Source organism: Typopeltis vanoorti, chromosome 3 (assembly GCF_054136105.1).
Source record: "Typopeltis vanoorti isolate ZY-2024b chromosome 3, IOZ_Tvanoo_1.0, whole genome shotgun sequence".
Taxonomy (NCBI): Eukaryota; Metazoa; Arthropoda; class Arachnida; order Uropygi; family Thelyphonidae; genus Typopeltis; species Typopeltis vanoorti.
The window spans coordinates 1,921,207-1,935,046 of record NC_143551.1 but is presented as its reverse complement, the minus strand read 5'-3'; the positions used below and the strand labels follow the sequence as shown (position 1 = coordinate 1,935,046).

General features: G+C 38.7%; 1 protein-coding gene across 1 annotated transcript in view; it reads right to left on the bottom strand.

Annotated features, from left to right (window-relative positions):
• The window catches only part of LOC150107861 (calcium-regulated heat stable protein 1), a 154,285-nt gene that overhangs the window by 96,302 nt on the left and 44,143 nt on the right, over positions 1-13,840 (bottom strand). The window contains exon 2 of the mRNA XM_090415383.1: positions 3,080-3,243. Coding sequence (XP_090271509.1) covers positions 3,080-3,243 — 164 coding nt within the window. The remainder of the gene's footprint in view (positions 1-3,079; positions 3,244-13,840) is intronic.

Here is a 13,840-nt window from a genome sequence, read left to right as displayed (position 1 = left end):
AAAGGAAAATAAAACTGAATGTGAGAATTACAGAAGTAATTACATTACAGAATGTGAGAATTACAGAAGTAGGAATGTGAGAATTACTTCTGTAATTCTCACATTCCTACTGAGTGTTTCATGCAAGATTTATGCCAGTATACTTGAGAAACGGTTGGAAGCTTTGTGAAGAACAAGCTAGATTCAGGCCAAATAGAGGCTGTCAGGACCAGATCTTCACTTTACGACAAATAGTCAAGAAAGCATGGGAATGTAACAAACATCTGTATTTAAGCTTTGTCGATCTGGAAAAGGCATACAACAAGGTGCCAAGTGAGAAGCTATTCAATACACTACAGTTATATGGTGTCAATGGGGCATTATATCAAGCAATACTTAGTCTTTATTTGAGTTGCAAGGTTAGCAGTTAGAATTGAAGGAAGTACAGGAAGATGGTTTAATGTTAAATCTGGTGTGAGACAAGGATATACATTATGCCCTCTGTTATTCATTATCTATATGGATCACATTATGAAGGAAAGTGGTATTAAACATCATATCAGAAATGGAGATGTTAATGTCAGCTCCTCTTTGCTTTATATGGATGATGTTATACTTCTAAATAAATCCGCTACAAGTTTGCAGGATTCCCTGACTAAATTGAACAACTGTTGTAATATAGTATGAAGGTCAGCAATAAAAAGAAAGACATGAAAATAGGTAGAATCGTTGAAAATGTCAACTGTGTTTTGAATGGGGAAACTCTGGAATAAGTAAAACATTTCAGCTACTTAGGCACGATTTTTTAGTGAAGATGGTAAATTAAATATGGAAATAGACAACAGAATCAACAAAGCTGGTATGGTAGGTAGTCAATTGAATAAATTCATATGGAATAATAGAGAAATTAGTCAGAACACAAGATTAGCTGTACACTGTATACAAGACAGTGTTCAAACCAGTTTTAACTTATGGATCTGAGAGCTGGGTCAGAAGTAAAACACTTGACCAAAGACTAGAGACTGCAGATATGAGAGTCCTGAGAAAGATTAGAGGCATGAACAGATGACATCAATGGCAATATCATATTAAAAACGAGGATATAGGAAAGAACTTGACATTGTCAGCATCCAGGAATGCATTAGCAGAGATAATCTCAGGTGGTATGGTCACTTAAACAGAATGGGCGAGGAAAGATTAGCAAAACAAGTGTTCTCTGCCATGTTGGCAGGAAAACGACCAAGGTATTGGTGGATTGATACGATATAAAGTGCCTTAGACGATAGAAATATAAGATCTGATAATGTTGGAGTCTTGACAAGTAACAGACTGATTTGGAGGAAAATTGTAGATAGGAAGTTAGTAATGATGTAAATTTTTCATGTAGTACTGTCATATCCTGTACACCCCCTTGAGGGTACATGTCAGGAATTTGATGATGATGATGATGATAAATGAGATCGATTCTGGGCTTTATAAGATTGAAATCACTGCTCTTATTTCCAGTGATAAAAGTTCTTCACAGTATTGTAACAATCTTCTGAGTTACCTTCACAATATTTGCCCTAAACTTAATTTTTTTTTTAAATCAACTATCACCCCAAGATCCCTTATCCGATCCTCTCCCTCTAGTATGGATCCACCAACAAGGTATGCATTTTCCTAACTTCTTCTTCGTCTTTTCCAGGCTTATAGGCCAAGTGGCCTGTATCTTTTTTTAGGGTCTTTCTCTGCATTGAGTACCTTTTGGATGGTAATTTAGAATTTGTTAGGTATTCTGCTTCTATTCATTCTCAGCATGTATTCTTTCCACTTTTCTCTATAGCAAGTAACTGTTTCATTTAGGGAGTTTGTAATTCCAAGTTTATTTCTGATTTCGCTGCTTTTTATTTTATCCATTATTGTGACTTCTTCTGTTCTATGGAGAAATTTAATTTCAGATGATTCAATTCTTCTTTCATCTGCTTTTTTTATTGTCCATATCTTACTGCGATAAAGTAAGGCAGGCTTAGCTACTGTGTTGTAGATTCTTATTCATGCGAGATTTTGTACCTTTTTGTTTGGGTTTAAAAAATTTATTTATAATGCCTGTTACTTTTAAAGAGGTTTTATAGCTTCGATTCTATATCAGTTTCATCTTCATATGACACTGTGCATCCAAAATATTTGAATGTATTTACTTGCTCTATTATTTTGTTGTTTATTACTATTTTGCTTCTTATTGGATTAGCACCTTTGAAGGCCATGACTTTTGTTTTCTCTGTTAATATTTCCATACTATATGTTTTTATCAGATTATTTAGACTGCATAATGATTTTTGTGGTTCATCTTCATCGTTTCCAAGGATTATTTGGTCATCAGCAAAAAGTAGAGTAGCTAATTTGTTGTTATGGTTTATCTCGAATCCTCCTTCATTTTCCTAAATGTGGATTTCAAATTTCAAAACCTTACATTTAGTTGCATTAAACTGACACCCTCATTCATGTACCTACCTTACCAGTTATTCAAATCCTCTTGAAGAACCAAACCATCAGCACAATTACTAATAACTTTCCCAAGCTTCACGTCATCTGCAAAGATTATATTTTGTTTCAGATGTCAGAATCTCCTTAAGAGCCAGTAAACATTTCACCACGACGTCATCCAGAAAAAGGACTTGACCTTCTGTCATTATTATTATTATTTATTTGACACCTCCAGGGAGTCCAAAGACTCATCGATGGAGATCACCTACCAAATCTTCCCATGGATCACCAAGAAGACTGTTTCAGATCCCAAATTCCATCATTACTTGATGGATTCAGACTATCTCAATGTAACTGAATATTTCTCTGCAACCCAATGAAAATATGACTGACATGAAGGTTAAAAAAAAAGCAAGGGTTACAATACTGTCAAAAGTGGGGTTCCCCAGGGAACCCCACTTTGACATTCCTCTTAAAATTTTAATTCTGATATTTTATGGACACTGCTGATGTTATTCTTCCTCTATTAACAAATTCCATATGGTTCAATCTGTGTTACTGTATGACATCATACAATTTTCAAAGGATATAAACAATTCTAATCTAATGAACAAAAAAACAAAATCAAACTTACGCTGAGAAAGTCCGAGTCCGTCGAGTAATGATGGGACTTGGGATCTGAAACAATCTTCCTGGAGATCCATATGGAGATTTGGTAGGTGATGACAGAAGATCCAGTCCTTTTTCTGGACGAGGTCGTGGTGGAATTTTTACTGGCTCTGAAGGAGATTCTGACATCTGAAACAAAATACAATCATCTAAAATAACAATCATGTTTCTCGATATACTGAAAAGATTAGTATTATTAACATCCAATCTCCATGGAGTCAGAGACTCATCATGGGAGGTACACATTATTGCACACAATTCTCATCCAATCATGCCTTAAAATTCAATGTGTCTACATTCAAAACACACTCAGGCAATGCATTCCACTCACCAATCACTCTCCATGCAAAGAACCCTCCTCACTCTTTGCTCACCCTCTCTTTATACAGTTTCCAGCAATGACCCTCTTGTTCTATCCCCTATTTCATTCTATGAAAAAATCTCTTCCATGTCAACCTGATAACAACCCCTGACTAGTTTATACGTCTCAATCATATCGCACACACCCCCTTTCCTCCTATTCACGAGGCTTTGCAATTTACATTCTCTCAATCTGTCATCGTACTCCACATTCCAAAGACCACTGACAACCTTTGTGAATCTTCTCTGGACACTTCCCAACATATCCTCATCACCATGAAAACCTGGTGATCAGATCTGTGCACAATAATCCATATGAAGCCTGATCAAGGTCTTATATTATGAAGAAAGAGAGAGAGAACAAGAAAAAATATCAGGCAGGCTGTGGAAGGATAGAGCCAGTGTGGGTTATTCAGAATTACAGCAAGGGCAGTGTTTTATATCTGCATATTGCATGTGTTCTTCTGGCCAGTATACCTTTTGGGAAGTAAAAAAACTAAGTTTCCAGGAAGAAAAATTCTGCAACTGCTACCTCACATATAACCGAAAAGCAATTATAACATTATTATTATCTGACACCTCCAGGGAGTCCAAAGACTCATCGAGGGAGGGCACATACTCTAGAGCTCTCTGTCTCCACCATTGAATCCACCAACTACAGCGAACCACATTGTCTACACCACCATCATCTACTGCCCACCACAAGAATTTTCACAGACGATCACAAACATCCATATCCACAGCGGGATTCGAACTCTCAGCCATTTTGCTGGAGAGCAGATACGCTAACCACTGGGCCAAAATATTTGAAATCAGGTCTTTCAAAGAAAGGGCATTGTTACTGACTGAGTTATGGAGGCTCTGTGAGAAGGACAGGAAGAGATAGATATAAGAATAATGATAATTATGACAGAGTAGAGTGAAAAAATGAGTGTGGAAGAAAGCTGGGAAATAAGTAGTCAGAGTACAGTAAGAGATGACAGAGTAGCTAAAGTTTGGATAAGCAGCATATGTGAGATGCATCACTAAACGAGATCAGTCATATTTGAAGTATTCATTGTATAAAATTTATAAGTAAAAAAATAATAAATAAATAAAATAAATGTTGTTTATTATTTTAACGGTATAACAGAACACAGAAACTAAGTAAATAATTAATTTATTAACTTGATGCTGATATTTCGCTGGTGTTATAAGCAGCATCTTCAGAGCACAAAAACACTGTTTGTCACAATACGTGAGACTAAAACAACATGGTGTACTTAAACAAAATTGTAGCAGCAACACAAAGACTAGAGTCCTGATTTTGGCGCCCTCTATCTGAAAAAAGCTATCATATATTACTAGAGTCCTAGAAAAGTGCTAGTTTTTTCTTAATATGACTGTCTCCCAGATCATTGGCAAGTTAATACAGCCATATTTGTTGAGATTTGGAGTGTGTTTTAGGTACTTTTGTGTTTTTCCAGTTGATCCTGTGTGCAGGGGTATCCAGTGCATGGTCTGCTAGGCCCGACTTCCCGTAATTATAATTCCGGATGTATCTTTTATGTTCACTGATGCGGATATTCACAGTTCTTCCTGTTTGACCGTAGAAGGCTTGATTGCATGAGCAGGGTACTTGGTAGACTCCTGGATGTGATAAAGGAGGAATGCTGTCCTTGGGTGAGTGGATGAGGGTGGCTAATTTGCTACATGGTCAGAATGTAGTGCATAGTTTATGTTTATTGAGAATTCTTGAGATCTTTTCAGATGTGCCTTTAATGTAAGGGATGGTGACTGTTTTGTTGTAGTTCTCTGTGGTGGGAGGTGGGAGGGGTTTCTTGGGAGTGTTTAGTATTTTGTTTATTTTATGTGGATTGTAGCCGTTGGCCAAGGTGTGGCGTAAGTGAGTCAGTTCAGCAGTAAGAGCCTTGTCATTGGAACAGATTGCTCTCACTCTATGGGTTAGCATTTTTAATATGCCATATTGTTGAGAAGGATGATGGTGTGATTGTTTGTGTAAGTATCTGCCTGTATGTGTGGGTTTTCTAAAAACTGAAAATGATAAGGAACCATCTCGGAGATGTGTGATGAGTGTATCCAGGAAGGGCAGACAGTTGTTGGCTTCCAGTTCCATAGTAAAGTGGATTTTTGGATGTTGGCTATTTAAATGTGCTAAGAATGTTTTCAATGTCTCAGGGCCAAGTGGCCAAATAGCAAGCACATCATCAACATAGCGTAGCCAAAGTGTTGGTTTGAGAGCGGCTGTATTGATTGCTTGTTTTTCCAGGTGTTCTATGTAAAAGTTGGCTAAGGGGGGGAAAGGGGAGAGCCCATGGCTGTCCCATCAATTTGTTTGTATATTTTCCCTTTCCATGTGATATCCTGCATGTATTGTGAATTTGAATAGTTCAAATATATCAGGGGGGAAGTGTGACTTCAGTAGATTGAGGGTTTCTATTAGTGGTACATTTGTGAATAGTGAAGTGATGTTAAAGCTTACTATTAAGTCTGAGCTTTTTAGGGTAAGGTGTTGTAAGATGCTTTTTAGGTGTGCTGAATTTTTCACAAAGGAGGGAGAATTGTTTGTGAGAGTGGCTAATAGCTTCGCTAAATGTCTAGCCAGTTTGTATGTGGGACTATTTATACTGTCCACAATTGGGCGTAGGGGTGTGCCTTGTTTGTGAATTTTTGGTGCTCCATAGATCCTCAGTGTTTTAACATGGAAGGGTTTGAGTTTGTTAACTGTGTCTTTGGGCCAGGAAGTGACTTTTTTCAATAATTTTCGTGCCTTATTCTTTTGTGTGTTGGTGGGAGATTGTGATCTATAATTTTGTATGTTGACTGATCTTGTAATAGTGTGTGCATTTTGTTTTCATATTCAGTTGTGTCCATCACCACGGTTGCATTTCCTTTGTCTGCTTTTGTTATGGTAATCTGGCTGTTGTTGTGTAGCTCTTTTATAGCAATGAATTCCTTATGTGGGATATTATTTTTGGGAGACTTGGACTTGATTAGGATGTTGGCCACATCTAAACGTATGTTGTTAGCTATTGTTGGAGGCAGGTCGTAAATTCCTCGTTTGATGGACACCATTATTTCGGCTTTTGGAACTTGCTTGGGAGTTATAGCAAAGTTGTGCCCTCGACTTAAAGCAGTTGTGGCTTCTTTGCTTAAGGTGAGTGACGATAGATTCACTACGACGAGGTCTTGTTGTAATTGCAGTCATTGTATGGTGTTCCGTTGTTGGAGATTTTCAAACTTATTTTGGTGCTGGTTTTTGACTCTGTCGAATTCTTTTTTTGCCGTTGCGTCGGTGATGTTATCTAAGATCTGCCAAAGTTCCGTATTTAGAATATTATGCAGTGATTCTCGTAATGCGCTGATGGTTGCATTTGCTTTTGCTAATTCCAGGCGATTGGTGTTAATCTGTTCACGTAAAAGCGCTACACTCGCTCGTTCATAGATGCGTTGGGCTTTGGCCGAGTGGAACTTGTTTTTGATTTTAAAACAGTTCGGTATTAATTTGGTGTCTCGGCACCTCTTTAAGAAGGCTAACCTGTTTAGTTGCCGCGCCAATTTCAACTTCCACTTACCATATTGTCGTGTCTTGCGTACAATATCATCTCCGTGAAGAATCCTTAAACGTATGGACAGACTTATGTGTTCGTCGAACATGTTGTTTATTATTTTAACGGTATAATAGAACACAGAAACTAAGTAAATAATTAATTTATTAACTTGATGCTGATATTTCGCTGGTGTTATAACCAGCATCTTCAGAGCACAAAAACACTGTTTGTCACAATACGTGACACTAAAACAACATGGTTTACTTAAACAAAATTGTAGCAGCAACACAAAGACTAGAGTCCTGATTTTGGCACCCTCTATCTGAGAAAAAAAAAAAAAAGCTATCATATATTACTAGAGTCCTAGAAAAGTGCTAGTTTTTTCTTAATATGACTGTCTCCCAGATCTTTGGCAAGTTAATACAGTCATATCTGTTGAGATTTGGAGTGTGTTTTAGGGCTTCTGTCACCTCTAAGAACAATCTCTCCGATTTATACGGGTTTCTGTGTAGTACTTTTGTGTTTTTCCAGTTGATCCTGTGTGCAGGGGTATCCAGAGCATGGTCTGCTAGGCCCGACTTCCCATAATAATAATTCCGGACGTATCTTTTATGTTCGCTGATGCGGATGTTCACAGTTCTTCCTGTTTGACCATAGTAGGCTTGATTGCATGAGCAGGGTACTTGGTAGACTCCTGGATGTGATAAAGGAGGAATGCTGTCCTTGGGTGAGTGGATGAGGGTGGCTAATTTGCTTCATGGTCTGAACGTAGTGCATAGTTTATGTTTATTGAGAATTCTTGAGATCTTTTCGGATGTGCCTTTAATGTAAGGGATGGTGACTGTTTTGTTGTAGTTCTCTGTGGTGGATGGTGGGAGGGGTTTCTTGGGAGTGTTTAGTATTTTGTTTATTTTATGTGGATTGTAGCCGTTGACCAAGAAGGTGTGGCGTAAGTGAGTCAGTTCAGCAGTAAGAGCCTTGTCATTGGAACAGATTGCTCTCGCTCTATGGGTTAGCATTTTTAATATGCCATATTGTTGAGAAGGATGATGGTGTGATTGTTTGTGTAAGTATCTGCCTGTATGTGTGGGTTTTCTAAAAACTGAAAATGATAAGGAACCATCTCGGAGACGTGTGATGAGTGTATCCAGGAAGGGCAGACAGTTGTTGGCTTCCAGTTCCATAGTAAAGTGGATTTTTGGATGTTGGCTATTTAAATGTGCTAAGAATGTTTTCAATGTCTCAGGGCCATGTGGCCAAATAGCAAGCACATCATCAACATAGCGTAGCCAAAGTGTTGGTTTGAGAGTGGCTGTATTGATTGCTTGTTTTTCCAGGTGTTCTATGTAAAAGTTGGCTGGGGGGGGGGGAGAGCCCATGGCTGTCCCATCAATTTGTTTGTATATTTTCCCTTTCCATGTGAAATATCCTGCATGTATTGTGAATTTGGATAGTTCAAATATATCAGGGGGAAAGTGTGACTTCAGTAGATTGAGGGTTTCTATTAGTGGTACATTTGTGAATAGTGAAGTGATGTCAAAGCTTACTATTAAGTCTGAGCTTTTTAGGGTAAGGTGTTGTAAGATGCTTTATAGGTGTGCTGAATTTTTGACAAAGGAGGGAGAATTGTTAGTGAGAGTGGCTAGTAGCTTCGCTAAATGTCTCGCGAAATATCAGCATCAAGTTAATAAATTAATTATTTACTTAGTTTCTGTGTTCTATTATACCGTTAAAATAATAAACAACATGTTCGATGAACACATAAATAAAATAAATGAAAAAATTACAGCAGAACTACATCAAACGTATCTCTACAGTCTCATTGTCTCAAGGTTTTCCTGTGTTGGGGTTCTGCCGTCATGTTCTGGATGCTGTATGGGTTGTAAGTGGGTCTTCCAGATTTTTGGAATTACTAATCCACCATTCGTGTTGAGATTAGGATGATGAATCAGCATCTAACATGCTTCCTTGAATTTTCTTTCAAATTAGGTTTTGGTGTAGTGTAGGGACTTGGTGCCTTTCCAGTTAATTCTATGACATGTTTGGAGTGACAGATCATATGAGCTCTATGTTTCTTTTTATCTACGCAACTTTACAACTGTTCATTTGAACTTTAATAGTGTAATCATATACTTCAGCTGTGACTGAGACAAAAGCTGGTATACACATACTTTAGGACTCATTTGTGATTCATGTGTTGAATGTAGTTAACAATCTGTCTCCTTGATGATGTTCACACACCGTTAGATGAAATATACTGGAGTTTTTGAATAAAATTCTATATATTTTTGTTACATGTGTAAGCCATGAAATTTTTTTAAATGTGTCTAGTAGATACACCATTAAAACTATTTATTGATCTACAGTATGAAAAGAAACATCTCATTTAGGGTATCAACGCATATTGAATGATGTGTTTAAGCAAAAATATGAATGGAGAGGATTTACCAAGGTCATAACTATCTACTACTTAGATGAAAAAACAATGCTCGTGGTAATAAAAGACTTTACCTTACCTAGGACGTATCAAAGATGAAAACGCCTATATGCGAGGGCTGTTCAATAAGTAATAAGACTAATTTTACTGTGGCAAAACCACTCATGCTCATCACAATATTAATTTCTGTGGAATAAAGAAATGTTGCTGTCTGTATTAACAAAAGAGGTTGATAGATGGCGTATACGTGCTGATGTACCAGAGTGTCACGTGACTAAACGCAAGTGCTCATCGGCGCACCTACGAGGTGCGACCAATCTTCGAAATGGAAGCGTCCTTGGAACAGCGTTATTTGATTAAATTTTGTGTGCATTTGCAAAAATCAGCATCAGACACTTTTAACGTGATACACGAGGCTTTCCACGATGAAGCAATGTCGAGGGCAAGTGTTTTTCGCGGGCATAAAACTTTTAAGGAAGGAAGGCAAAACGTAGAAGATCTTGAACATGAGGGAAGACCTTCAACGTCCATCACAGAGACAATGATCAACACAGCAGCGATTATCATCAAGGAGGATTGCAGAATTACAGTATGCCAGCTGCATGTTGTCCTGAATATTTCTGTGGGAAGTGTTCACTCAATCATGGTTGAACATTTGGAACTGAAACGTGTTTGCGCCTGATGGATTCCCAAACTCTTGACACCAGAGCAAATGCAGCATCGAGTGGATGTGTGCACAGAATGGAAAGTAAGACTGGAACAAGAAGGCGACAACTTCTTAAAATGCATCATTACAGCAGATGAAGCTTGGTTGTATCACTATGACCCTACAATGAAACAACAAAGCAGTGAATGAAAGCATCCGTCTTTGCCTACCCCCAAGAAAGCAAAAACTGTAAAATCGGCTGGTAAAGTTATGACCGTAATGTTTTTTGACTACGAAGGCATTGCTTACCAACATGCTGTAGAACATGGGAATACTCTAAACGGCTCATACTATGTGGATGTTTTACAGACAATGGTACAGCACGTCAAAAGGAAGCGTCCATTGCTGAAGAATGGCTTCTTATTGCACCACGATAATGCAAGGCCACATATTGCTGGTTGCGTAGTGAATGTTTTGCAGAAGAACAACATAGATATTCTACCACACCCTCCATACAGTCCCGATCTCGCACCGTGCGATTTCTGGCTGTTTCCTCAGCTCAAGAAACCACTAAGAGGTCGCCATTTCGAAAGCAACAAAGCATGTGTAAAAGCTGTGGAGGCGGTTTTGAAAGAACTCTCAAAAAACGGACTTTCACATGTGTTTAAGAAGTGGACGCAACGTTGGGACAAATGCATCGCGTCTCACGGTAGTTACTTCGAAAAAGAACATGTAAATGATGACGATTAAAGGTAATCTGTTTTCTGTATAAATATAGTCTTATAACTTATTAAACAGCCTCCATATAACTGAGATTGGTATATAATATCGAGTTGAGTAAAAAATAAGTCATCTTTAGTCACTGTATGATTTTTTAATAATTAAAGCTGTTTTATGGTCCACTGATAATTACAGGAAGTAAGGTGAACTGCAATGCAAGAATCAACACTATAACCCCAACCAGAACGGCTCTATTATATCTAAGGTCGTCAAACTATACTTATAAAATACTTACTAAAAAAAACAAGAAAAACTAAAATATGCCAACATATTTAATGAAATAGACATGAAAGTTATGTGTATATTTATATGTAAGTAAACATAACTACAGCAGTATAAATTGGGGAGAGGAAGATGCATGTAGCAATAAGGGAATGGAATTTCTAGAATTCTTGAGGGACAAATGTCTCAGGCAACATGTAAAAGAGGGAACAAGAGGTTCAAGAGTTTTGGATTTGGTCATAGCATCAGAAGAGTTGATAATAACTGAGAAGACATCTCTCCCACCAGTTGGAGAGAGTGGCCATATGGTTTTGACTTGGAAGATGAATAGACATGCAGGAGCATCAAAGAGATGGGAACATATGTGGAATTATAAGGCAGGTGATTATAATAGTCTTAGACATCAACTTGGGGAAGTTCCATGGAGGGAGGAATTGGAAGGACAGGATATCATTAGTGCTTGGATAATTGAGAAGGAATATTTGTTAGCAGCAATAGTAAGCTGTATTCCACGAGTGAAGAAGAGGACAAAAACAAACTGTTTGTGGAAGAGATATAAGGAGACAGGTGAAGAGAAGATGCATGAAGAATATAAGACACAGGCCAGGAGAGTAACTAGTATGATAAGGAAGGCAAAACTGGAATATGAGAAGAGATTGGCCCTAAGATCCAAAGAAAATCCTAGGGAAATTTTTAGCTATGTGGCCAGTAGGAGGAGAAATGACTGTGGAAGAATGACATTGTGGGATAAAAATGGGAATAGAGTGACTGATGTAGAGGACATAGTGGAATTGTTCGATAAACACTTTATTGGAGTATTTCATCCTAAAGGAGTAAATTTTAATACTAGAGGGATAGGGCAGGCTTGAGGTTTAGAGGTGCAAAAGGAGAGTGTGTTACAAATACTGAGTACTCTGGATGTCAGTAAAGCTGTGGGACTGGATGGTATTTCACCATGAGTTTTGAGAGAATATGCTAAAGAACTGACAGCACTTTTGACCTGGCTTTTTAATGAAATTCGTCCGTGCGGTTAGCCTAGTGGCTTTGCGCTTCGCAACCATATGCCTGGGGAAGGAGTGTCCTAGGTTCGATTCCCATCGGAGACATGAGGAGCTGAAGGATCTTCCTCAGCCATAGCCAAGTTAGCCGGTCTTGGGCCCGGGCAGTAGGGTTTTTTCTGCCAGTTTATCTGGTGTTTTTCATCCCGCAAGCAGGCAAACCGGCCCTGTGAACACACAGGGATACAGCCAAGAATACCTTGAGGCATAGGAGTGACCATTCTATCCTCGTATTTCGGTTACGAAATCCAAGCATGCTTGGAAGGTTGTGGGCCTTAAAGGCCTGTTAAAGCCATCGGGATAGATTTCAATGAAATTCTAGCTGTGGGAAAGGTGCCCAGGGAATAGAAGGAAGGTAGGATTGCGCCATTGCATAACGGCAGTAGAAGACTGGAAGTGTCTAATTATAGGCCAGTTTGTGTGTCATCAGTAGTTGTTAAGATCTTGGAGAAATTAGTGAGGGACCGTTATACAGCATTGGGCAGATGAGGGTAACATTATCTGTGAGAGTCAACAAGGATTTGTGAAAGGGGTACTCTTGTTTTAGCTATATGCTAGCCTTTTATAATAAAGTTACAAGAGCAATAGATGAGGGAAAGGCATATACTGCCATTTTCTTGGATTTAGCAAAGGCATTTGACAGGGTGCCACATGACAAGCTGATATTTAAGTTGCAGCACATGGGTCTAGATGTCAGGTTGGTCAACTGGATTCAGGATTGGCTGTCTGATAGGTATCAGAGAGTTGTGTATGGTGGGGAGGTTTCAAGGAGGCAGAGGGTTACAAGTGGTGTCCCACAGAGCTCAGTACTGGGACCTATATTGTTTAACCTTTATATCTATGACATTTTCAGTGGATTGCATGGGGATATTCAGTTGTTTGCAGATGATGCGAAGCTGGGAAGAGTTATTTGGAATAGTGCAGATGTGGTAGCCCTGCAAAAGGATGTGAATAAGCTAGAAAGATGGGCAAATGAATGGGAGGTGTCAGTTTAATACAGCAAAATGTAAGGTCTTGAGGTTTGGGACACATCGATGGGACGCTGCATACACTATGGGAGGAGCTATACTGGAGGAAGTAGAGAAGACGAGATCTTGGGGTGATGATTGATAGAAACCAGAAATTTAGGGGATGTATTGCAAAGGTGGTGAAGGTAACACAGAGGATTGCTATAATAATGAGGACACTGACCTGAAGAGATAAAAGAGTTATCATTCCGTTGTATAAGACTGATCAGACCACACTTAGACTTTTTGTTCTCAGATTTGGTCCCCAGGATTTGAAGCAGATAAATTAACTGTGGAAAGGGTACAAAGGCAGATAACAAAGATGGTTTCAGGACTGTACAATGTTAGTTATGAGAATCAGCTGAGGGAATGTGGACTGCAGAGTTTGATTTGAGACTTTTAAACTGCACAGGTGGTTACAGGGTTGACACTGGGGAGTTTTTTCACTTGGTTGAACAGCGGGAAGGAGTGATGACAAGGGGCCATCCCTGGAAGTTACGAAAGGAAGCTGTCAGCAAGAGGATGAGGAATGGTTTCTTTGCATGGAGGGTGGTTGAACCCTAGAATGCATTGCCTGATAGAGTGGTGAGAGCGAGAACGGTCAATGAGTTTAAGGAGTGGAATGATAGACTTTGTGTTTCCTAGGAGGGATCTCCCACGATGAG